Genomic DNA, 23,950 nt, shown 5'->3' on the forward strand with positions numbered 1-23,950 from the left:
GTTTTTTTTTTTTTTTTTTTTTTTTTTTTGGTTCTTCTCTGTGTTTGGTGGAGATTAAGATTGAGAGATCAGAGGTCCCGAGTCTATTTATAAACGGATGATCATATGTATGTAATGTATGACCGACTCAACAAGTTTCCTTTTTTTAAAGGTTAGGAGAAAGTTCGGAGCGAAACCGAACCTAACAACACAGGCTCGGGTAACAACAAGTAGTTTAAGATAGATAAAGTGAGGCCTGAATGCTACCGTAAGGCCCAATAATATTTAAATAGACAAGATGTGGCTTTTGGTCCAATTTGATACAACACTGCATGCCGTTTTCCCATTCTAAACCGGGATTAATGTTAAACAAACTGATGATGTCACATGCTTTGCCGGTTTTATGCAACTGGAATATAAACTACACGTCGTTTTATGGTAAGCAAAACAGAGTTGGGTACATCATGGCTTCGTCCCCAGAGGCCAGAAGAAGTTAAGAAGAGAAATTAAAAACCTGAATCGCCTCTTAAAACTAGAGATTTGGAAATTGGTTCGGTCCGTCTGACCAAATCAGCAAAGAAGGTCGGAAGATCAGGAACGCCAAACAGAGGAACCCTCTTCTCCGCCATGAAAGAAGATTACGAGGTTGCGGCTGATGATTTCTCTATTTCTTTATTCAACTTTTTTTCTGCCAAAAGTTGAGCTCTGAGTTGATGAACACGTACCTTATTTCCCACCGAGAAACACTGCCTCAAATCCACCCACAACTGGTGAGCATTGGAAACAAAAGTAACAGTGGATTTGACTTTGGACTCAATCGAAGTATGAATCCAACCCACAATCATAGAGTTAACTGTTTGCCAATTTTCAAAATTGACATCAGTGCTCAATGGTTTTGGTATGGTACCATTGATAAACCCCGTTTTACGCTTAGCCTGAAGAGCATTAAACATCTCAGTGGACCATTCATTGTAATTATCACCAGTCAACATGACGGAGGTGATCATAGCTCCAGGATTATCCGAGTTGGACAAAGTGTAGGGAGACACCGTCTCCGGAGTAGGTCGCTGCACTGCAGGAGCCTGCTTCAAAGATGATGAACTATCATCTATTTCGGACATGATTTCTTGTCACGAAAAAAAATAAACTTGTTCTTAACATAAGAAAAACAAAATAAGAAGAGTTTAGCGGAAGAAAAAAAAATTTAGAGAGGCTCTGCTACCATGAAGAATTAGGTATTGAACTGAGTTGTCTTTTATTCACAAACATTACAAAGATATTTATACATGGTCAACGATAGGGTTTCTAAGTTAACATACATCGTCATTGACGTAAACATTACGACACAAGCCCATAACACAAAACCCAACCCATAACCTCAATACATAACTACTATAAAGTAAGATGCACGATTATTCCCAACTAAAATCACATGGAGACAATTCACCTAACAACTAAAACAACAGTTTGTCTATCTTTATTATTACATCCAATAACAAGACGTCGTTCCCTCTTTACTTTTACAACCATGACAATGACATGATGCATAAATTATTAAATTAGGTTGTGTTAGTTAGTTGAAATTTTTGCTTACGAAAAATTCGATTTCACTTAATTCGTCAGCTGCGTAATGTAAAACACAGTCGAGATAATAAAAACGTTTCATAGGCGTGCAAGTGAAATATTCCCACACGTTCATTGCATTTAAACAAGTATATCGTCGTAAGCCAAAGTTAATGTGTATATATAAATTTAAACTTTCTTAAGGTATTCTTTCACATGATTAGGTACATTAGTATAATTTGGATAGACCTCTTAACATTTTTAAAATATTAACTTAAATGCTCTTGTAAAACGCACTACTGACTACAGCACTAAACAATACCAATAGTGCAAATGGGTAGTTGACATAAACGTTAGTGCATGTATTACCGGTAAAGGAACGACTTTATTAAACAATACACTTTTTAAATATGTATATCCTCAATATTTTACTGGATTATCACAAGACAATAGAGATTAATACAAACTATACGATTACAACTTTTGTTTTTGTTATTGGTCAGTCTTGGTTAGCATTGGAATTTCATTTGAAATTTTTGAGTTTAATGTGTGAGTTATTAAAAAAGAAGAATCAAACGTACATTTACAAGCTGGTTATATAAATAAATCAATATTTTGGCAATTGTATTTGTCATGAAGCTAGCAACTGTAGTATTTAGGGAAACTACTATTATCATGCCAAAATCAGTAATATATCTTTGGAAAGAAAAAATGGTTAGATCTATAGAGTAAAACGCATGGTATATAGGCACTCTCAGAAAAAGATAGAGGGCGAAGCAGTCATACTCCACCAAGGACCACCACCACCCCCACCAATGTCCACCCTTCCCACATATGCATAATGTATACGTGCCAAAATCTCTCTAGATCCCACATATGCATTTATATACTTTAGATTTTGGTCTCAAAACCGAAAAATTATCCTTATGAGAAAATACTCGATTATTAGTTTACCGTCCGTTTCGCCAGCTGTGTAGAAAAAACAATCATGGTGATACACGTGCAGCAAGATCGGGGAAAACTAAATTAAACTAAAGTCTATGTCGAATACTAAAAAGACATAATTACCATAACTGCAATTCAAAGACAAATCAATTCCAACCGAAAAAGAGACTAAAGGTTGATTTATTTGTGATGGATTACCCTTCCTATCTTTAACAATTATCATTACAGTGAGTCTGCAATTCAAAGACAAATCAATTTTCAAGCCATCATATCTCACTTCTATTGCATTATAAACACGCATTATTTTCATACTATATATGCGTATTATTTTACAGAATGTCTTATATACTAACACGGTATCATAAGTAAGCGGTCCACTAGAGTCTCTCATTATGGACAAAGTGGACTCAATCCAAATGTTTATTTCTAAAACACACAATCTTAATCGTAACATTGATACGAACTATCAAGCTAAGCTAGCTATAAGATTACTAGCTAAAATGTTTGATATGCAACCTGCCAGATTTTTATTCCAGGAGTTTCGTATCTTTAAAATGTGAAAATGTGTTTGTTGTAGTGTCACGCCGTAGGTACCTGCGACAACCAAATGAACAACAATAGTTGCAGGTGCTGCAACCACAAGTACTTGCGAGGATGAAACGAACATGCCTTTAAAAAAAATATGTTTCTACATTTTAGATTTTAGTCGTTGGAATTGTTCATAGCTTCATATACATTCAATACGTAAAACAAACAATAAAAAAAGTTCGATCGACGTCGTTGTGTAGCCTAATAAGTATAACGAAGAATTTACATTATTCGTTTCATATGTAGTCATTTTTTATGCCGACAACAAAGAAGTCACATTTACATTGCTGTAAGACAAAACTTAACCGGAAAGTAAATTCAGTATATAGTTCCAACGGTGTTTCATAATCTTACATTCCGACATCTTTATCAATGTACTTACTTATAGTATTAGTCTAAATCGCAAACTCCGAGATCTTATTAAGGTATCATAGTCTACACACTCTACAGTACACAAAGTATTACTAGTTTACAACTGTGTCACGTACAATCAACGTGTAACAAAACACATTTAAGCTAGGATTAAATAGAGTATGGTTAATGATTTTTATTAGTTTTAAAGTAACTGAGGGCATAATGGTAAATAGAGAGAGTTGGGCAGGGCTTATGGGTAAAAAAATGAAGGAGGATGTGGGGGGGATCTTGAGCTCCGACGAGTGGCAAGTGAAGGTGTGGGGAAAGCAACATAAATCGACAAAAACAAACCGTCTTCTCAAAAATACGACTCTATCATCTCTGCCTCTGGCTTTAAATCTCTCTTCATCGCTTGCAGCAGAGAATCTTCTCTCTGCTCCTCATTCGAAGACGACGACCAAGAAACTTCCAAGTGATTTTGCATTTTCCTGGAAACTTTTTTTCTTTTTCTTTTTGGTAATTCCCAGACTTCAGTAGTGTTATTCATCTTCTTCTTTAATAAAATATTTAGTCTTTGTTTAGAAATCCGTGAAAGAGAAAAAGTATAACTGTTGCCTTCCTTCAATGCCATCATGTGAGCATTCCGATTTTGTTTCCTCTCTCTCTCTCNATTTTTTTTTTTTTTTTTTTTTAATTTATATATATTTTTCCATTTGACTTGACTCTCGGCGGAGGAGTTTCTCGCCGGCGAATTTGTTTTACTCGGCGGAGGTTAATAAAAACTGTTCATTGTCTTCCCTCTTTTTGCGCTTCTTTTACTTTTTTTTTTTTTTTGGTCTTTGGATTTTTTTTTACTCTTTCGCTTTCGTCAGCTTCAAGTCTTCAAAGATAAAATCATCTTTAGGGATTTTTTTTGTTTTTTTGGTGTTTTGAAGTTCTTTGACGTAGAAAAAAGCCTAAGGAAGGACCTTGAGAATCTCTTTTGATTTGGTATCTATCTTCTCTTATGGACTTTTCTTTTTTGCTTTTGTTGTCGCAGTCGAAGACACTGCTCCCTTCTTATAGCCAAGTCTCTCGCTTCACTCCCCCCCCCCCCCCCCNNNCCCCTCCATTACCATATGATGCGGCGGTGACCTCTGATTTAGCGGTGGTGCTCGATCTCTATCACTAATGTCGGCGTTGTAGAGAAAACTCTGGATCCAACTCTCTGATTTCGGTAATTTCCATAAAACAAGTAGCTCAGTAAAGGTAAAATTTCGTAAAAATCTCAGATAATTCCGATCTTGGGATTGGTTGAGAGCTGCTTTTAACGCAAGTGATGATGATGAATCAGGAACGGGTTGGTTGATCGAAGAAGAAAATGTCACATTCATGGGATGGTCTTGGAGAGATTGCGTCAGTAGCGCAGCTGACTGGTTTAGATGCCGTCAAGCTGATTGGGCTCATTGTTAAAGCTGCCAATACCGCTTGGATGCACAAGAAGAACTGTCGTCAGTTCGCTCAGCATCTCAAACTCATTGGGAATTTGCTTGAACAGCTCAAGATCTCTGAGATGAAAAAGTATCCTGAGACTCGTGAGCCTCTCGAAGGGCTTGAGGATGCTTTGAGGAGGTCTTACCTTCTCGTCAATAGCTGTCGTGACAGGAGTTATCTTTACTTGTTGGCTATGGGTTGGAACATTGTTTACCAGTTCAGGAAACATCAGGATGAGATTGATCGTTTTCTCAAGATCATACCGCTTATCACCTTGGTTGATAACGCTCGCATTCGGGTAACTTTTTTTCTTGAGTTATGGTTTTAAAGTTCTTTTTTGATTTATGGTTTGCTGAAATTTGGATGATTTTGTACAGGAGAGGTTTGAATATATTGATCGTGATCAGCGCGAGTATACTCTGGATGAAGAGGACAGACATGTGCAAGATGTTATTTTGAAACAAGAATCCACGAGAGAAGCAGCATCAGTGCTGAAGAAGACTCTCTCTTGCTCATACCCTAACTTGCGTTTCTGTGAAGCTCTCAAAACAGAAAACGAGAAACTGCAGCTTGAACTTCAGCGTTCGCAGGAGCATTATGATGTGGCTCAGTGTGAAGTCATTCAGCGTTTAATTGGTGTTACACAAGCTGCTGCTTCTGTTGATCCTGACTCTGAGAAGGAGCTCACGAAGAAAGCTTCCAAAAAAGCTGAGCGTACCTCAAGCATGAACACAGAATATTCTTATGAAGAAGATACTCCTAAGAAAAGCAGTAGTCGTGCAGCCTCGAGGTTAGAATCTCCAATTTGTTCTGCTCAAAGATCCAAACTTCATGTGCTTTCTTTAAATGCAACTTGTGTTATTGTCCAATTACAAGAGATATATTATTATGTGATTAAGGAAGTAAAATCTCCAATACCTTGCAGTGACTGTAATGCTTTTCATGTTTAAAGGCTAATATTTGGTCCTATGTTTCTGTATAACGTCGGTTACATAATTGTTCTATGCAGATCCGCTTCTAATGTTTCATCGGGGCATGATCTACTTTCACGAAGAGCATCACTAGCAGAACACCATGAAGAATGGCATACTGACTTACTTGCTTGTTGCTCGGAACCTTCTCTTTGTATGTCCCCACTTCTTGTTTCCAGTGTGATTCCACTTTGTTTTCTCCGTTATATAGAGGATCGTTGTTTCACATTCCATACTTTCTTGTTATCTGAAAAGTTGTGAATGATTGACTGATGGTACCACAGGCTTGAAGACATTCTTTTTTCCATGTGGTACTTTGGCAAAGATTGCCACTGCAGCATCTAACAGGCACATCTGTAAGGGATATACGAACACTGTGACTTTATTATTATTTTCAAGTTGGTAGTTAAAACATGTGAAAACTAATAAGCAACTCTGTTTTGCTTTTGTTTCTCCCAGCTTCAGCTGAAGCATGCAATGAGCTAATGGCATATTCTTTGATACTTTCGTGCTGCTGCTACACTTGTTGTGTAAGGAGGAAACTCCGGAAGACACTAAACATCACGGTACATTTTCTTTCACTCCCTTGAATACTAATCGGTTTTAATAAGCTTTGTGATACCAAACATCCATATGCTTCAAAGAAAATGGTTATCATTTGCAAACCAAATACAACAATTATGTTCATGAAATTATGGTTAATGATTAAGTTAGTCATCTGCATCAAATCTCTAGTAAGTAACTATCATGGTATGATATGAAATGATTGAGAGTGTGAAATGTCTTTTGTTTTATGTCACACAATCAATAGATGGGATGAATGCATAATTAATGTTTTCTGATATGGCAGGGAGGGTTAATTGACGATTTTCTATCCCATGTGATGTGTTGTTGCTGTGCTCTTGTACAAGAACTGAGAGAAGTTGAGATTCGTGGGGCTTATGGTATACATTACATACAATCAATCATCTTAAGAATATATTTAATCTTAAATCTTTGAAGGATGAATAATGATGTCTCTTGATATCCTCGCAGGTATGGAAAAAACGAAAATAAGTCCGCCTTCGTCGCAGTTCATGGAACATTGAAATTCTTAAATTATACAAAAGGTGAACAGAACAACGGTATGTTCTTGTCTCTATGGATATGACAATAGATTCTTCTTCTTCTTCTTCTTCTTCTTAATACTCACACTTGTGTTTGTTTTGTGTTGTTGAGTCGTTGTCGTATGTAAATTAGTTGTTTGGGATTCTTATGGAAATTTCAGAAATTTGTGTTGTGTGTATCATAATAGACTAACTAATTTTCTAATTCTACTTTTATCACATGCTTAAGTTAAGGGTATATCCAATTGGAACAGACTTGTTTTTAATATGAATTCAGGAATCGTATGCTATCTGTTAAGGGGTCTGAGTTATATCACCAGTCACTACCATGGCCAAAAGTCTAAAGCATCGACAAAGAGATTGATAGTCGCCACCATGGCCAAAAGCCTGAAACATCGACAAAAGAATTGATATGACTGATGATGATTCTCTTGTTCCCAAATTGGACATATCTTGTCGGTTTCTTTTTAATGGATGGTTGGTTTTACATGTTTTACTTTTACGTAAAAAAACGTTTATTATCAAACCGTAAAAAGTAATCGTTTCACCGGTAAGGGTAGACTCGTAATTCAACAGATATCATCTTCTTCCCCAATTTTTTGTTTCACACTAAACCCTAGTTTCAGACAAAGTAGAGACCTTTCCAAACGCCTAAACCAACATCAGCCGCGGCCAACCACCGCGCATAAGCGTTTCGACGCCGCAAAGGCTGAGTTAATTCAAACTCTGTCCCACCCTCTTCGACTCTTAAAGCATCTATCGCGACGACTATATATCTCTCTCAAACTGGTAATTAATCATTAGTTTCCTTGTTTGATTCTCGAATCAAAAATCTAGGTTCTGTTTATTAGATGTGTTTGTTTCGATTATGAATCTGCTCACATCTCTCTCTCTCTCTCTTGATAGCAAGACTTAGCAATTTACAGTGATTACATACTGATTTGAGTGTAACAGACTAATGATTACGTTTAGAGTAACAATCTCTTAATAAGCTTGTTAATGGCGGAAACTGGTTTTGTCTCATGAATTAGATGTTGATTGTATTGTCTACTCTTCTGTGTTCTATTTCCTAATCTTAATTTTGCCATCATCTCACTGTCTCAGCTGGCTTGCGAATTAGGACATGGCTTGTAATTCCACAGGCTGTGAGTCTGGTTGCTATGACCGTGAGAAGGATAATGGAAGCAAGATTGTGGAAGATGCAGTAGTTACTCAGGAGAGTGTCTGTGTCAAGTGTAAATGCAATGAGCCTATGACCTTTGGGGACGGTGGCTCAGAAGATGGAAGGTTCTGCGCCGAGTGTTTTAGGAACAATGTCTTTGGGAAGTTCCGTCTCGCTGTTACTTCTCATGCCATGATCACTCCTTCAGATAACGTTCTTGTTGCTTTCTCTGGCGGATCATCTTCCAGGTTTCACTCTCATCTTTTCTTTTTTGTTTGATACGTTAGTGATTGTTGTCTAAACGTAGCAAGTTTAATGTATGTTAAGGGTTGCTCTTCAATTTGTTCATGAGTTGCAAATCAAGGCTTTGAAGAATTACGAGGCGAGTCGAGATAGATCTTTACCTGTCTTTGGCGTTGGTGTTGCGTTTGTGGATGAAACTGCAGCTTTTCCTGCTCTCTCTACGGAAATGATTGATGCAATTGAGTGGATTCGATCTACTGTGTCAAGTTTGTCTCCACCTGCAAAGGGTCTCCATGTTGTTCCTATCGAAAGCGTCTTTGGTTCAGACTCGCTTGACCCACGAGATAGGCTTGTAAAGCTTTTAGACTCTGTTCCTGACGATACGGGAAAAGAAGACCTTCTGTTGCATCTGAAAATGTTGTCTTTGCAAAAGGTTTGAGATTATATTGTTCATGTTTCTTTTCGAAACAAATCAGGCTTGGAACTATCTTTTTAATTGATATTGCTTGATAATCCATTTTAGGTTGCCTCTGAAAATGGGTACAACAGATTAGTGGTTGGATCATGCACGTCGAGAATTGCTTCACATGTTCTTACGGCTACTGTCAAGGTGTGTTGCTTGTCTTTTCTCTGGTTTAGTTTTCTATAATTGCATTGTAGAGTTTATGCCATAGAGCGTTTGCAATGGCTACCTCAAAGAATGTACATATTTAGGACCTGACGAATTACATCAGTAAAAATTTAATTCAATACCAAGTTTATATGTACTTTGTTTGGACATTCTGTTTAGACTACGCTCCATTAGAGTTTTGAGTTGTATTGCTTTTTCTTTCTTGAGACAGGGACGAGGTTATTCACTATCAGCAGATATTCAGCATGTTGATGCGAGATGGAAGGTTCCCATTGTACTTCCACTTCGAGATTGTGTTAGACAGGAAATAACTAGACTCTGCCTTTTGGATGGGTTCGTATATTGGCTACCTAGTCTATTATTATAGTGAACCGTATTCTTGCATAATCCAACTGTTGAGTGACGTCTGACATATTCTGGGCAGGGCAGTCTAAAGACTGTGGAGTTGGCTTGTCGTTCTCAAAGCGGCATCAATGATTTGGTGTCTTCCTTTGTCGCTCTGTTGCAGGTTCAAATCAAACTCATCGTCTGCATATAATTTAATGCATGCATGGCTGCCTGTTACTTTGTTTTTGCTGATCTCTGAGTTTTATATATGTTGCGCAGGAAGAAAATCCTTCTCGCGAATGCACTATTGTACGGACAGCTGCAAAGCTGACTCCATTTTACTTCAACAAAATTCCGGAGACAGACGACTCGAATGTTCCTATGGCCACGCAGAGGCGCCTAAAGAGATTTAATCTTAAATATGATGGTTCTATGACTACAGAAGCTTTCTGTCCTATCTGCAATGGACCGCAAAACAGATCAGACTCATCGGAGTTAGATTATTTTGAAGAAGGCCAGGAATCCGACGCCCTTTATGCTGCTTGCTGTTCAAGTTGCCGGTTTCAAATACTTCCACAAGATGGATCATCTCGTGAGCAATTCGGTTCATTCCTGCCAGATCACATGATTTCCCAAGTGAAGCATCAAAAGGTTAACAGTCAAGCTTATCTGAGGTGGGTAGTATGCAATAACTCTGATCTCAAACTTGTACTCCTTTTCATTAAAACTATGTTCAGAATTATTGGTAGTTCATGTATCTAGAAAGCAGCAGATTTAAAACGAATAGCAAAACTGATTGAAACACTATTTGAAACTCCTAACATCGATTTCTAATTATTATCAGGGAGAAAATAAAAGACTGTCTACTCTTGGACGATGAAGAGGTTGTCTAAATATGCATTTCAGATGCTTGCACAAGGTATGTGAGAGGAAGTTAAAATCCTTTCATGCTTCTTAAGGATATTCTTAGAATGCTAGGATCATCTTGGTTTTAATTGCAGATCTTATATCAACTTACATGTTACAAATGTTTTACCCCTTCTCGTACAATGATTGTTTTGATGTGAAATCACCGAGCAATTGAATGACATTGAATATCCACCTATACAATACAAGAATAATGGGGAGCAAGCTAGGCATTATTGTAACACAAGTAGTAACCTGTCATGGGGAGTGCCGGGATGATACTTTGGATGAGAGTAAAGTTTTGTAATATTTCTATGGGCAGAATCAGATACCCACGAGTGTTAATCCAGAACACAAGTTTCTCTTGGCACCTAATTGGTTTATAAGCAATCTATGTAAATTGCAAAATTATAGACACTGATGGACGAATCATCACGATGTTAGAATTGAGGGCATCAATTGAGAACTCTAAAAGACAAGGGCATATATCTGAAAACTTTCTCCGCGAAGTATTAAAACATTAAAGGACCGTTTTGCAATTCATAAGAATATAGTGGGGTCTTTAGAAACTTTCAAATTTATTGGGGAGGTTTTGCGTTTTACTTAAAAGTCCAAAACCATCGCTCTATTCGTAACGCCGGACGATTCTGCCGGAGATCGGAAAATAGGGAAATCGGGGTAAAAGATCAAAGCTTTGACAATGGTGAGATTAAGCAGAGTGCTGCTAAAAGACGCCGGAAACGTAATCGACAAGACCCTCTCGGAGATTCTAGTGTGCCCTCTCTCTAAGCAACCTTTAAGGTTCGATCTCTCTCTCTCTCTCTCTTTCGATTTCTATATAGCTTCTTCAATTTGGATTGGTCCCGAAGAAAATGTTGAAATGAATTGGTTTCTGATAGGTTTTGCGAGAAGACGAAATCACTTGTCAGCGATACTATTGGTGTCTCTTTTCCTGTAAGCTTTCTATGCCAATTTCAATTTCAATTTCAAAGCTTTTTGATTTTTCGATTTTGGATGAGTTGATGATTGTTGCTAAAGATGCTTTTTGTTATGTTGATAGACGTAACTCTCCAAGCAGTGAAATTGTACCAGATAACATATATATGCTTTCAGAATTATTATATCTCTTATTCAATGAACATGTTCTGAAACTAACTTTGATATTTTTAGGAATTGTCAGATGAGAGATTAAGATGTATATATATATATATAGCTTGATTCTTTACTATTTCTTTCATTTGCCTCATACTGAACAAAGTATAAAAATGAATTTATGCTTGGTGTTGATTTGGGATTCACTGATGGAATGATGATGGGATTATGCTAAAGTGATTGGTCGGCCGTTTTCTTATTCTTCTTCTTCTTCTTTTTAGATTTCACTTCATGTTCACGATTCAGTGTTTTAAGATTTGGTTTTGCTTCTTAATCATATTATTAGTTATTCCCCTGTTCTTTTAGCTTTCACTTCATGTTCACGATTTTACTGTTATTATCTCTTAACACGCTAGATGAAAGGTGGGATTCCATGCTTGGTTCCAAAGGATGGAAAAATACTTGAGGAGGAAAGTGAGGCATCCAAAAAAAATATAAAATGATCAGAGTGAAAAGGTAATATATAACTTGCATCTGCAGCGACTTATCAATGGTTCTTTCTGTCTTCACATTTTAGGCTTGTGAGCTCTTTTAAGTTTTGATGGGAAACATTGATGTACGCAATTGAAAGACAGTGTGGGAGTTGTAGTTTCAGGGGAATGTAACTACCTTTTCTTCTTTTGTTTCTTGAAATCTAGGATTCTTATTGACTGGAATGAAAGTAAAAGCATGATTTATAGTATTGGATACCCTATTCGAGGGGCTCTAAGTTAAGTTTTACCACATAATGTGAGGATAGATTCTAGTCACAGTCCCACTTTTGGTAACTATTCTTCTCTATCTTGATGCCACTATTTTTACACCATATTAGCTCTTGATGTCCACTTTTGGTTGGTAAAAGAATACACAATAAAATAACAACAACCAAAAGTGGATCAATAAGACTTATCACTTTCAGGTAATTGAGGTTGGACCAAAAGAAGATAAAACGATTTTCCTGATAAACCAAATGAACATCAACACACACGCCTAGTGTTTTTGATGGTGACCAGTTGTAGCAAAAGCTATTTTATAAATAAAACGTGGCGAGTGACTAGACTGAATAAAAAACTTATCGTGTTCTCTCTTGACCAACCAAAAAAGTTGGGTGACTTAATTCCCATTGGCTTGGAGGTTTCAGTTTCATAGTGCAAGTTGTTGGCTTGTATGGTAGCCAGCCAAAGGAATGGCAATTTATGTGATAATGTGACAGGGTGAAAATTAAATGTTAAGTGATAGGTCCCCTTCTCACTTTTCTCTGCCATTGTCATCATTTATGTGGAGCACTGTTTTGTCTATTGGTCATTGGAACATTGGCTTCTAGTGACAACCAAATTGGTTAAACAGTAACACATAAGTTTTTTTTTCTTACTAGTATTAGAATAGCAAGTAGAACATTACTACAAGAATACAAGTAGAAGTTAGTACAGAAGTGAAAAAAAAAACTCAAAAGGGGTTGCATAATAACGACAGAACATGAAGAGAAGCCCCAGGACAGATGTTCCTGTGCCTTAGGAAATTGAAAGATCCTTTTCTCTTTCAGGGTTGTTTTTTACATCATCTTTCTTTCCCCTACAATATCTTGGTTCTACAAATTTAGCTTAGTTATACTTATAGGTAGCCAAAAAAAGGTACAAACATTTCCATTTTTTCATTTCTTCATAAGACAAGCTCAATCCCCAAAAGAGAAATAAGGACTTGTAGATTTCTCAAAATGGAGCTGTGAAAGACCGTTGTAGTGTGTTCTTTTTGGGTTGCGGATTTGCTGCAGCCATTCTTAACTGCACACATACCCACACAGAACTGAAGTATCAGAATCTTATTACTCAAATTGTCATTGGAAAAAACAGCGTGCAAAAACAAACATACTGCAAGTAATGCAGAGGCTGTCTCTTCCCTTATAAGTTGGTTTAAGATATGAGTTAAGCTATAAGGATTCGAACTATTAATAGAGTGCTTCCAAAGGGCAAAACAATAAGAACATCTCTCGGCTTGTTTACCTGATCTTGTTGTCTCTTGAGCCTTGCATTTTCTGCCTGCAGGTGAGCAACTTCAAGTTCTAACTCGTTTGTATAAGCCTGCAAGTGAGAAACAAAAGGTTTCATCAGAAGCATTTTGATGGCATAAGTACATTTTTTTTCTTCCCTTTGATATCCTTGAGTAGAAAGGAGAAAAAGAGAGACACATTCCTGTTTCCTAGCTCGGGAACGAGCCGCAGATTCTCTGTTCTTGATCATGCGCTTATGTCTTCTATTCCCTGTACCTTCATTGGACTCTTGGCCTCTTTTCTTACCAAAACAAGTGGATGTAACCAGAGCCTCAAAAGGGGTGTTGAAGGAAGGAATGTTTGAGAGGTTATGGTGACTCTGAAGGTTGGAGTTTGGGGTAACAACAAGAGGATCTTGATTATCGAGAAACTCGAAGCCAGCGCCGGAATTCAAGCTCAGAACAGTTGCAGGAGGTGGAAAAGGAGAGCTGCAGAGAGCAGTGACAGTGGTGGAATCGCCATTAGAAGCAGAACCCATGGCCAGGCTTGTAGGTGCTGGTTCCTCGTTCAAAGGTCCGTTGAGGAAATCTTGGAAGATCGAGTTAGGGTTTTGGTTCTGGTGGTTGTGGCTCCTGAAGCGTGGCTCATGGTTGTGCTGTGGATGTTGGCTGTGGTGGTTGATGTGGTGGATAGAAGCAAGGTTGATGTCTTTCCAAACTTCTTCCATGGTGATTAGAGATCTCTTCTGGGTTTGAGAGTCTTGTGAGGGTAAAGGAGATGATGATGAGGTTGATGATGATGATGAAGACGACGGTGATGAGGGTGAAATGGAAGAAACCTTGTTTAGAGTCTTGTTCTTGTTTGTAGCAGAGACTCTAAGGTTCCTCTGATGCTTTGCTGATGACAACATTGGAAAAGAGAACAGAACTGAACCAAACAACACAGCTTTAGTCTTGGTGTCAATTGTCTTGTAACCTACACGCAGATAGAGAGAGAAAGAAAGAAAGAGGTGAGAGAGAGTAGTGAGTAGAGAGCTCAGAGAGGTTCTTGACTTTCGCCGGTCATTTCTGGAATGATGGGTTGGGTCCAGACTCCAGAAGTAGAGACAGAGGCATTCAACTATTCCAAAGTTTTAAAATTATTTATTTATTACAAAAAAAAGAAGAAAATTTCCATTACTATGTAATTAAAAGTGTTGATGTCTTCAACGTCTAAAGTATTATAAAGATCAAATGTTTGATAATTTTTTGTTTTGTTTTGTTAGTTTTTAAAAAGTGAAGTTAGTGAACTATTTTCAATTTTCATGATCCTTAAATGTAAAGAGTGAGTGGGGGAGAGATGCTTGAAAAAAGGCAAGCAGTATAAATTAACTTTGGTTTTATCTTAAGGCTTTTCCAATATCACATCCCTTTAGGATCATTATCAACTTTCAAATTATGACTTTATTGTTCTTGTTTGGATTTATGCGAAATTTACCAAAATACATTTTGTGGGTATTGCAGAAACAAACATTTAAAAATAATATTAGCATACAAAAGCTAAAATAAATACTCGTTTCACTATTCACAAAAAAAAACACCTTACTACCTATTAAACCAAATGAAAAAAAAAAATCATATTGATAAGTGATAACAAGAATATTTTTTTATGTTTTTGTATATATAAATATTTGAAACCAAGATAAAATATAATCCAATATAAATAGTACTCCCTCCGTTTCAAAATATAAGATGTTTTAGAGAAGTTTTTTGTTTTTTAATATAAGATATTTTCAAGTTTCTGTACAACTTTTAAATTAGTTTAATATTTTATATTATGCAGTATTATTTATGATTGATTGAACTTGTTAAAACTAAAAACTTCTTAATCTGCGTGCTTTGGTTAAAACATTCTATATTTTGAAAAAGAGGAAGTAGTACTTGTTATGTCGTTCGTATATAATTTTATGTAAAAAGTTTTAAAAGTTTTAAACTCTGAAAAGTACTATTTGTTTAGTACTTTATGTCTGTTCAGAGTCTTTAGACTTATTTTATGGAACAATTAATGTGAAGGCACATAATTTTACCAATTTTACAACCGTTCGATGTCTTCCAACTTTTTCTTAATAGCACTACACAAATTTACACAATAATACTATTTGATTGTATGTATTATTCCAAGTGCATTTAAATTGAAAAATGGGTTTACTGTTGATTTGTTACCCACTTCAAATCATTGGTGTCCATGTCATCCAATGAGATTTTATCACTGTATCAGATAATCTGGTTTACATGGATAGGGAAATCAATTTTGTGGGTCTGAATATAAACAAACATAACAAAGTGGATAGTGTTAAACCAATTTTTATACCAAAATTATTTGGTTTGATGTGTACATTGTACACACACATTTTATACGACCATATATACTAGATATTTACATTGATTGTTATTTGAGACGAATGGTAAACAAATCAACAAGCCAAGTGGTAGTTGATAAGAATTAATAGATCTTTGTCATACGCAAGAATAAATAAACAAGATATGTTACATAATCCCTCCATCCAGATATATCTAGATATTCGAACATATATATGTGTCCGCCCGTATCTAAAATGGTCAGTCTCCAAGTGCATATCTAGTCACACTTTTCATTTTGTTTCTCCTTCACTGCAAGTTGATTTATACTATATATTATAATATAATACGATATGTGGTCTTAAGATTCTATTCAACATGTATTAACTATTCAGTTTTCCGTACACATATATGAAATCATATAATATATTTTTTTCTCTGGCGTGAAAGATTTTGAATAGAGAGAAATAAAATAGCCCTCAAGGAAACGTCCCATCTTTGAACATGCAAAGAGTACAACATTTTAGAGAAGCTGAAGCCTACTGAATTAACTCAAACAAAACGCAAACTCCTTAAATAATAATAATACTCACCTCAAGTACTCAAATTTGTTAGAAGATCTTTTCAATTTTTGGGTGAATAGTACAAAGGAGTTTATTATTCAACAAATAAAATATTTCGTTTCTTTTTCAAATCATTTTTTTGGAAAAAAAAAACTCAAAACGAGAGAAATTGGGGATAGTAGTAGGTGACGAGTGAATCGAAATGTCCATAAGTATCACAAACTGTGCAGAAGCTGTGAGCTGTTGTGCGTGAGAGAGAGAGAGTGACATGTCATGTCTCAGGGGATTGAACAGGTGTCAGCACTATATTGTTCTGTCCCAAATTCCATCAAATCTAGTTCTCTGTCTTTTAACATCCTCTTTAGTTTACCTTTAAACAATGCATAAAAATGGAATTTTTTTCTATTTTAGCAAGTTATGGCCTTTGCCCAATAATTTATTCGAACGAGGGACAATAGTCACAATACTATAATATCTTAACGTAATCTTTTCTTGTCATCAAAACTCGAATTGATGATCTTGTTGTATAGAGTATATCATAAATACAATGCTGTTGTTATCCCCTCTTTAATATTTTGGAAGTACATGACTTATTTTTGGTAGACCATATAATAGTTATATGGGTCATTAGTTAGTTATAGAATTAACATATTAATAATTTAAGTATAACATTTGATAATCTTTCGATATTTACGGGTCTACTTTGATTATTGTTAGATCCTATATCGCTTATTTATTCAATTATTCATAATTAATTATTAATTATTAATTATTAATAATAGCAATAGCAATGAATCCACTTTAAGCCTAATCGGAAATAATAATAACATGAAGGAATAAAAGATGATATACACAAATGAAACAAAATATTTTAACTCGAGAAATCTTCCGAGTTCGGTAACCCAAAACATAAAAACTGTGATTTTTGTTAAACTAAACAATATTTCGATTTTACCTAATAATATATACCCTACTTCTATATGCTGTTTAAGGAAATTTGACAAATTTAAATATCTCCCGATTTAAATAGGATTAACTCTGGAGACCCTTTCGACGGCCAAAAATATTTAAAATTAAAAATACCGCTTACACATAGTCTACACAATTTTTTATAATAGATATATGAGTCGAGTGAGTACATAATTGTTTTTAGACTATATAATAGATATATGAGTCATTAATTGGTTATAAAATTAAAACATTAATCATTTTAGTTGTATTTAAGTGTATCATTTGTATAATTTACCTTTACCGGTTTGCTTGATAATCGAGATTCGAGATCGAGATTGATAGGGTTCACTTGATAATCGAGATTTATAGGGTTCGTTTGGTAATCAAGATTTATAGGGTTTACATAATAAACCCTTGCCATTTTAATAAATATCATATATAAAAGTTATTATTTGTAAGATGTACAATTTAAATATCATATCACAATTTAAAGTTATATGTACTTCTTTCCTCATATGCATATCTTATTTACATATTCTATTATTATTTACCAATTAAAATGTAGTTAGTTTTATAATAAAATAAGTTATAAACTTATAATTTGGTTTAAATGTAAAATATCAAGATATACGATGATATTGTTTAATGCTAAAAAATATATCAAATAAAAATATTTAAATTTTTGTTGTATAAAATAAAATTTAACATGTGCTATAGCACGGGTACTAATCTAGTTACCAATTAATTTTAAAATACCTCTTATTAATTTTGACATCAGATGAATAAAAAAACTTTTCAAAAGTTTATATAAATAGAGACTCGTTGGCGAAACAGGGTTTATAGACTCGAAATCGATGGACAAGTGATTTGATTTGATTTGATTTGATTTGATGAAGACTCGTATTTTTTCTTTTTTCGCTTACATTCAAAGTATAAATCCAACGAACAATATGAATGACCCGCGGGTTCCTGACCGTTGGATTCTTCAATTCTACTACAATAATCATCTACCCGTAGGTTGTCTCTAGACCGTACGGACACAAAGTAGTCGTAATAATTTACTACTAAAATAAGCAATAAAGCAAAAAACTTGGAGTTGAAAGAGCCAAAAGAATGCTAACCGTTGGATGATGAAGATGGTGAAGATGCGTACTTGACATCTCCAAAATGGTAAGAATAATTGGGGGACAACCTTTCTATCTTTTGGGTGTGTTTTATGAATTAGGGTTTACTATTTTCTTAGTCTATGAAGAATAGTTCTGATTTTTTTTTAATTCACAGAGATCGTGACATTGAACCTATTCTTGGGTTGTTTCTGTTTATTTTCCACATTTAGTAGGTGAACATATAGATTATTTCGGAAATGTTTGTGTTTGTTTAATTACAAATAGTTATGACTAAATTAAGCAGAGCCTAGAATCATAACTAGATCGTCTTAGGCTTCAGCTATAACGCGAGGGGGTGAGAAAAGTCATTTTTCATTTATTACAAAAACAGAGGGGACTAATTTAGTAGAGCTAAAATATATTACTGATTCGTACGTAAAGTATCAATAATCTAAAAACCTTTATTAGAAAAAGTTCCCCACTAGCTAGTCTAAATGTGAAACACTGGTGTATGCGGAAAACGAATAATTTCGATATGAATTGGGCACACATGTAAAAAGTGAAGGGTAAATTTCACCGTCATACCCTATATAACTTTTGAATAATACACATGATGCATTAACCTTTTTTGTACCCATGAACTTTGTTTTAGTAGGGTTAGTGTAAATAATCTTGCAACCTTTTGAAATCAATGTATGACAAGCTTATAAAAATAAAATTGAGTGTTTTTTTTTTCATTTTTTCGATTGGCTGACTCGGTTCAAATCACTTGGTTACATCAGTTCACCACCATATATGTTTATTTACTAGGATATTAATTATATATAGGGGGCTTCTCTAACAATACGAAAAATCAAAATTAGTATAAAACGTATGGACGAATGGTATTGGTTTTGTAAATAAATACTTAAATAGTACATCTACTGTATATAGTTAAAACTTGTCATGTTATTTCCTCCACTAAAAACATAATCAAAATCCATGCTATTTAAAAACATACACCCGAAGAACCCAATAAAAGAACTACGATCATATTTACATGCCATATGCTCTCGCTTTTGCAAAAAAAAAAAAAAGAGGAAAAGTTATTACTTTTTAATTAAATAGCGACTCTCCGAAAAAATTATTTATTGTCCCATTCGAAATCATACCAAACACAAACGGTACAATGCCAGCAGAGCGTTAAGCACGTGTTTGGTCATGTTTACATCAAAGCGGTAGTAACACAACAAAGATGACCCCGTTTTGTTTTGGTACATGTTTTATGTGTGTCACTTGTTTCCTCTTAACAATGTTAGGTATAATAAAATTCAATAAATGGATTTGCTGCTATTGCTTCACTTTAGCAATCTCTACTTTTTTTTTTTCTCACACCGACGCAATTGCAAAAGAATAAAGGGATTTACTGAGTCTCCCTCTCAAGTAAAGTTTCTTGTTCACTAGTCTTTCTCCTTTCTTAGGTTGTTCTTAAAGAGGCCCATCTCAACAATCAAAATCCAAAAAAGGAATAAAAGATAGAAACCGGGGTGAAGAGAGTATTAGAAAGCAAAACCAGTTAGTCACAGACCATAACGATGGGCTACAAGGACCGATAGTATGTGTAGCAAAAGTAGCATAAGCATAAAAAAAGAAGTTATTAGCATCCAAAAACAACCAAAACCAAAAGATTAAAAAAAAAAACCACAAATATGCCAAACCACAAATATGCTAGCTAGAAGAATCACAAATGTTTGATCCTTTTTTTTCAAATGGGTCTTTCTTCTCTTTATGCTTTTATGCCTTACTTTTTTTCCATTCTTTTTTGGATTCCCCTTCATTATTGTTTTTTTTTCCTGATTTTCGGCAGGACAAAATAATATATTCATGTCCATCACTCACCAACAGCTCCATACACATGATGGTTCAACGGTTTGCACCATCTGAGTCGTTGTGGTTGCTCACTGGTACAGCACCAGAAGACTGTTGCTGAACATCTGAAAGAGCTTCCCTAGGTTGCTGCAACTGACTGCTTGAACCACCAGTGGGATCCGCTGAGCTCTGACCAAGAGCCAAGTTTCCAAGTCTGCTTGCTACTGCATCTGCCCTATCAACAGCTTGGGGGCTCGACACTGCAGGGGTCCTCATTTTTCGAATCACCCATTGATGCCATTCATGGCGCTTCCTTATTACGTCACCCTAAGAGGAAGAAAAAAGTAGGTGCAATCAATTAAAAAGCAAAAGTCATCCAAGCACAGCGCAAAATATCGATCCCATGAAATTGATTGGAAGAGCTGATAACAGGCTGATTAATTTTTCAGACTCCACAGCTTTGATAATGTTTAAATAATATTATCCAATCCCTAATAGAAAGGTTCAAGATATCAATCACATACTACCATACTACTAGCAAGAAAAGCCAATGCAATTCAATAATTAAAACACACTTAAGGAAACATAAACAAGACACACCTGCACTTCAACAACAGGTGAATTTTGTAGAGCCTCCACTATTTGCTGGATGCTATCTGTAAGTTCTGCAACCTGAAGAAGGAGAAAAGAAAAACAACACCTAGATAAAATTCACAGAGAATAATAAAAGAACTCTAGAAATGGCACGAAAGCAACAAAATGTTATACTAACTAGGATAAAGAGAAGGAAAAAGAAATGCAAAGTAAATTGGTGTAGAGGCTAATGAGAGGAACAGAAGTATTCACAACTGAATAACACATGCCACCTGATGACATATATCAGCCATCTTAAAAACAGATTCAATTTGCTCNTTTTTCAGACTCCACAGCTTTGATAATGTTTAAATAATATTATCCAATCAAAGATATCAATCACATTCTACCATACTACTAGCAAGAAAAGCCAATGCAATTCAATAATTAAAACACACTTAAGGAAACATAAACAAGACACACCTGCACTTCAACAACAGGTGAATTTTGTAGAGCCTCCACTATTTGCTGGATGCTATCTGTAAGTTCTGCAACCTGAAGAAGGAGAAAAGAAAAACAACACCTAGATAAAATTCACAGAGAATAATAAAAGAACTCTAGAAACGGCACAAAAGCAACAAAATGTTATACTAACTAGGATAAAGAGAAGGAAAAAGAAATGCAAAGTAAATTGGTGTAGTGGCTAATGAGAGGAACAGAAGTATTCAAAACTGAATAACACATGCCACCTGATAACATATATCACCCATCTTAAAAACAGATTCAATTTGCTATATTGTACATGCATTCGGCATCTTTATATAAATGGTCACAAAAAGAATCATAAATTCTATTGGATTGTGAGTCTTACTCATTGATCAATAAGGTATACTGTTTATATAACATATACAAACGGAGAGAAGTGAATGAGGCCAGCTTGAAAGAATAACACATCTAGAAAACATTTTACCTTTTTGAAACCAGCAATCACACGTAGCGGAACAAAACCCTCTTCATCCATGAACCCACGAAGGTATAAGTCAGTAATCAAATTCTCTTCACTGTAACAAAAGAAACGTTTGCATCTATATTAGTATTTCCCTTAAGAAAACAGATCAGCAGGATTTCATCATTGACAAGAATAAGGGAAATTCGATACAAAGAGACTACCTAAAATAATACTGTATTTGGTTCTGTAGTTTTATGTGTAATGGAGGATCTTGAACATGGTAGAAGACCGGACCATGTGGAAGAGGTGTCATAAAAGGCATACGGGGATAATACGACGATGCCATTTCTGAAATGAAGAAGACACATTAGCAAATCATAAGTGAAAACTAAAGACGTGATCTTCAATGTGTCTCACCAGGAGAGAAGGGCACAGGGCTGGCAAAAGGCTGAATAGGCTGAGCTGCCATAAACTGAGGAGGAATAGGCTGAACAGGTGGTGGTGCATGTCTTACAAATGCTGGCCTTTGTGATTGTGCATTTCCTTCTCTCCCATTAAAGCTTCTGTGATAAGCCCGATTCTGATTCCCGTGCTCCTGATTACGCCTGCCACCATGACTTTGGTGATGATTACCATTTTGGTTCCTGAAGGAGTCTCGTTGTGGTAGGTTGTCAGCACCACCATGGGTTTGTGATGCAAAGCCATTTCTCTGGTTTTGGCCTCTAGGAGAAGGGTTGTGCGAAGGCAATTCGGCAAATGAACCCTGTGCTGATGGTTGAGAAACAGTACCATTAGCGGAACCAGAAGCGCCATTCCGTTTAAATGATCTCTGGCGCGAATAATTTGGAGTTGGATTAGGGTTTGCACGGGCAGCTTGCTTTGGTGCGGCAGGAACAGAAGCATTAGCAAAACCCTAAATCAAAGAAAAAGAAGCATCTTTATCACTGAATCAATATAAAGAAGAAGAGTACTGAAAGTAGGATAACAAATGCATACATGAAAATAAGCATCAATGCTAAAGAGCTCAGTGGCACAATATGCATCACAATCCAACATGCAGATATCGAAGTTAGGAAACAAACATGCAGATATCGAAGTTTATGTTCATACATTGCAGTAGACACAATCCAAACAATAGCAAGCCGCATGACCTAAAGATTTCTTACAACAAATGGCAGCGAGAAACAATCAAAGCTACAAAGGCTTCTTAACAACCACACAACAAACAAACAGGTAGCATCAACAGTTGCAGTCAATGGAAAACAGATATATCATATAATATGCAAAAAACTCAAAGCTTTTCAGCAACCAGACAGAAGAACCACATATAAGGTGATGAAAAGGGTAACAAACCTGAGAAACGGGGAGAGATGATGAAGACGGTGAAGAAGAAGGAACATCACCGAGACTTTTTAACGAATCAGAAGAAGACTTGTTGGAAGGAGGAGCTTTGGTAGTAGTCTCAGAAAGAGCAGGCCAAGAAGAAGCTCCCATGACAGGTCCGACCTCAGAAGAAGACCCATTAGACGGCCTTTTCCAAACTGGCTTCTTTCCCGCATTACCCTGACCAACAGCAGCAGATTCCTCCGATTTCTCATCGACCGTCAAAACAGAATCAGGCGGAGCAGAAACGGAAGCAACCGGCTCGATCGGAGCCTTGGATTGATGAGAGGAAGGAGCAGCTACGACGGCGGCTGTAGCGATCGGGTCTGATTCGCCACGGACGACATGACTCCACGGAGAAGAAACTTGCCGAGAAGGACGGCGAGGCGATTGTGAAACAGCAGCAGCGATAGGGATGCCGTGATTTTCGGTCATACGACGAGGAGACATAGAAGAAGAAGAAGAAGAAGAAGAAGAAGAAGAAGAAGAGGAAGCAGAGTTATTGGAAGTGGCGGAAGCCATGAGAAGAGAGAAGGAGGACAAAAATTAAAATTAGGGTTTGTTAGAGAGAGTCGATTAGCTTCTTTTCTGATCGAGACAGTATCTTCTAAATTAAACGATAAATCCCCAAAAATTTAAATAAAAAAAAAAGTTAGCGGATTGGGAAAAATCTGAAGAAACCTCTCTGCGATTTGAGAAAAAAACTAGGGTTAGGGTTTGAGTAAATGCAAAGAACAAAAAGGTATCAGACTGATCTTTTTTTTCCAAAAAATAAAATTCCCCCAGAAGGAGAAGACGATGGAGCAGTGTAGTCTCCTCTTCTCTTCTCTTCTCTTCTCTCTCTCTCTCTTCCCTTATTTTTTTTTTTTTTTTTT

At 36.0% G+C, this 23,950-nt stretch overlaps 5 protein-coding genes across 10 annotated transcripts; 3 read left to right on the top strand and 2 right to left on the bottom strand.

The window, feature by feature from the left end:
• Positions 3,644–7,478, top strand: LOC104721178 (protein MID1-COMPLEMENTING ACTIVITY 1). Of its 3 annotated transcripts, none has more exons than XM_010439098.2 (10): positions 3,644–3,945; positions 4,469–4,677; positions 4,763–5,200; positions 5,280–5,692; positions 5,912–6,027; positions 6,158–6,229; positions 6,333–6,439; positions 6,724–6,817; positions 6,909–6,997; positions 7,257–7,478. In XM_010439098.2, the coding sequence occupies exons 3-9, from the start codon at positions 4,790–4,792 to the stop codon at positions 6,959–6,961; spliced, it is 1,266 nt and encodes a 421-aa protein (XP_010437400.1). In that variant the 5' UTR covers positions 3,644–3,945; positions 4,469–4,677; positions 4,763–4,789; the 3' UTR covers positions 6,962–6,997; positions 7,257–7,478. The 3 variants fall into 3 exon arrangements, with proteins under 3 accessions (XP_010437400.1, XP_019088418.1, XP_010437401.1); XM_019232873.1 differs by lacking the exon at positions 3,644–3,945 and adding an exon at positions 4,002–4,063; XM_010439099.1 differs by lacking the exon at positions 3,644–3,945 and adding an exon at positions 4,107–4,200.
• On the top strand, positions 7,608–10,432 carry LOC104721177 (cytoplasmic tRNA 2-thiolation protein 2). 3 transcript variants are annotated; one of them, XM_019232871.1, is made up of 9 exons: positions 7,608–7,768; positions 8,084–8,389; positions 8,469–8,817; positions 8,908–8,994; positions 9,227–9,348; positions 9,445–9,523; positions 9,622–10,016; positions 10,187–10,261; positions 10,344–10,432. In XM_019232871.1, the coding sequence occupies exons 2-8, from the start codon at positions 8,103–8,105 to the stop codon at positions 10,233–10,235; spliced, it is 1,368 nt and encodes a 455-aa protein (XP_019088416.1). In that variant the 5' UTR covers positions 7,608–7,768; positions 8,084–8,102; the 3' UTR covers positions 10,236–10,261; positions 10,344–10,432. The 3 variants fall into 3 exon arrangements, with proteins under 3 accessions (XP_019088416.1, XP_019088415.1, XP_019088417.1); XM_019232870.1 differs by having other exon boundaries at positions 10,187–10,430; XM_019232872.1 differs by having other exon boundaries at positions 7,625–7,768; positions 8,100–8,389; positions 10,187–10,430.
• Positions 10,529–12,149, top strand: LOC109127673 (UPF0434 protein ERGA_CDS_01260-like). Its single transcript, XM_019232874.1, has 3 exons — positions 10,529–11,049; positions 11,148–11,202; positions 11,757–12,149. Exons 1-3 carry the CDS (start codon positions 10,949–10,951, stop codon positions 11,841–11,843), a joined length of 243 nt encoding a protein of 80 aa, XP_019088419.1. The 5' UTR covers positions 10,529–10,948; the 3' UTR covers positions 11,844–12,149.
• LOC104721180 (protein FD-like) lies at positions 12,727–14,622 on the bottom strand. Of its 2 annotated transcripts, XM_010439101.1 has the most exons (3): positions 13,569–14,622; positions 13,380–13,457; positions 12,727–13,160 (listed from the first exon to the last, which is right to left on the bottom strand). In XM_010439101.1, the coding sequence occupies exons 1-3, from the start codon at positions 14,274–14,276 to the stop codon at positions 13,089–13,091; spliced, it is 858 nt and encodes a 285-aa protein (XP_010437403.1). In that variant the 5' UTR covers positions 14,277–14,622; the 3' UTR covers positions 12,727–13,088. The 2 variants fall into 2 exon arrangements, with proteins under 2 accessions (XP_010437403.1, XP_010437402.1); XM_010439100.1 differs by having other exon boundaries at positions 13,380–14,622.
• LOC104721181 (la-related protein 1C) lies at positions 19,840–23,932 on the bottom strand. The gene is made up of 6 exons (XM_010439102.2): positions 23,046–23,932; positions 22,110–22,605; positions 21,914–22,040; positions 21,714–21,804; positions 21,227–21,298; positions 19,840–20,497 (listed from the first exon to the last, which is right to left on the bottom strand). The coding sequence occupies exons 1-6, from the start codon at positions 23,595–23,597 to the stop codon at positions 20,225–20,227; spliced, it is 1,611 nt and encodes a 536-aa protein (XP_010437404.1). The 5' UTR covers positions 23,598–23,932; the 3' UTR covers positions 19,840–20,224.

The sequence above is a fragment of the Camelina sativa genome, chromosome 11 (genome assembly GCF_000633955.1).
Source record: "Camelina sativa cultivar DH55 chromosome 11, Cs, whole genome shotgun sequence".
In the NCBI taxonomy this organism is placed as follows: domain Eukaryota; kingdom Viridiplantae; phylum Streptophyta; class Magnoliopsida; order Brassicales; family Brassicaceae; genus Camelina; species Camelina sativa.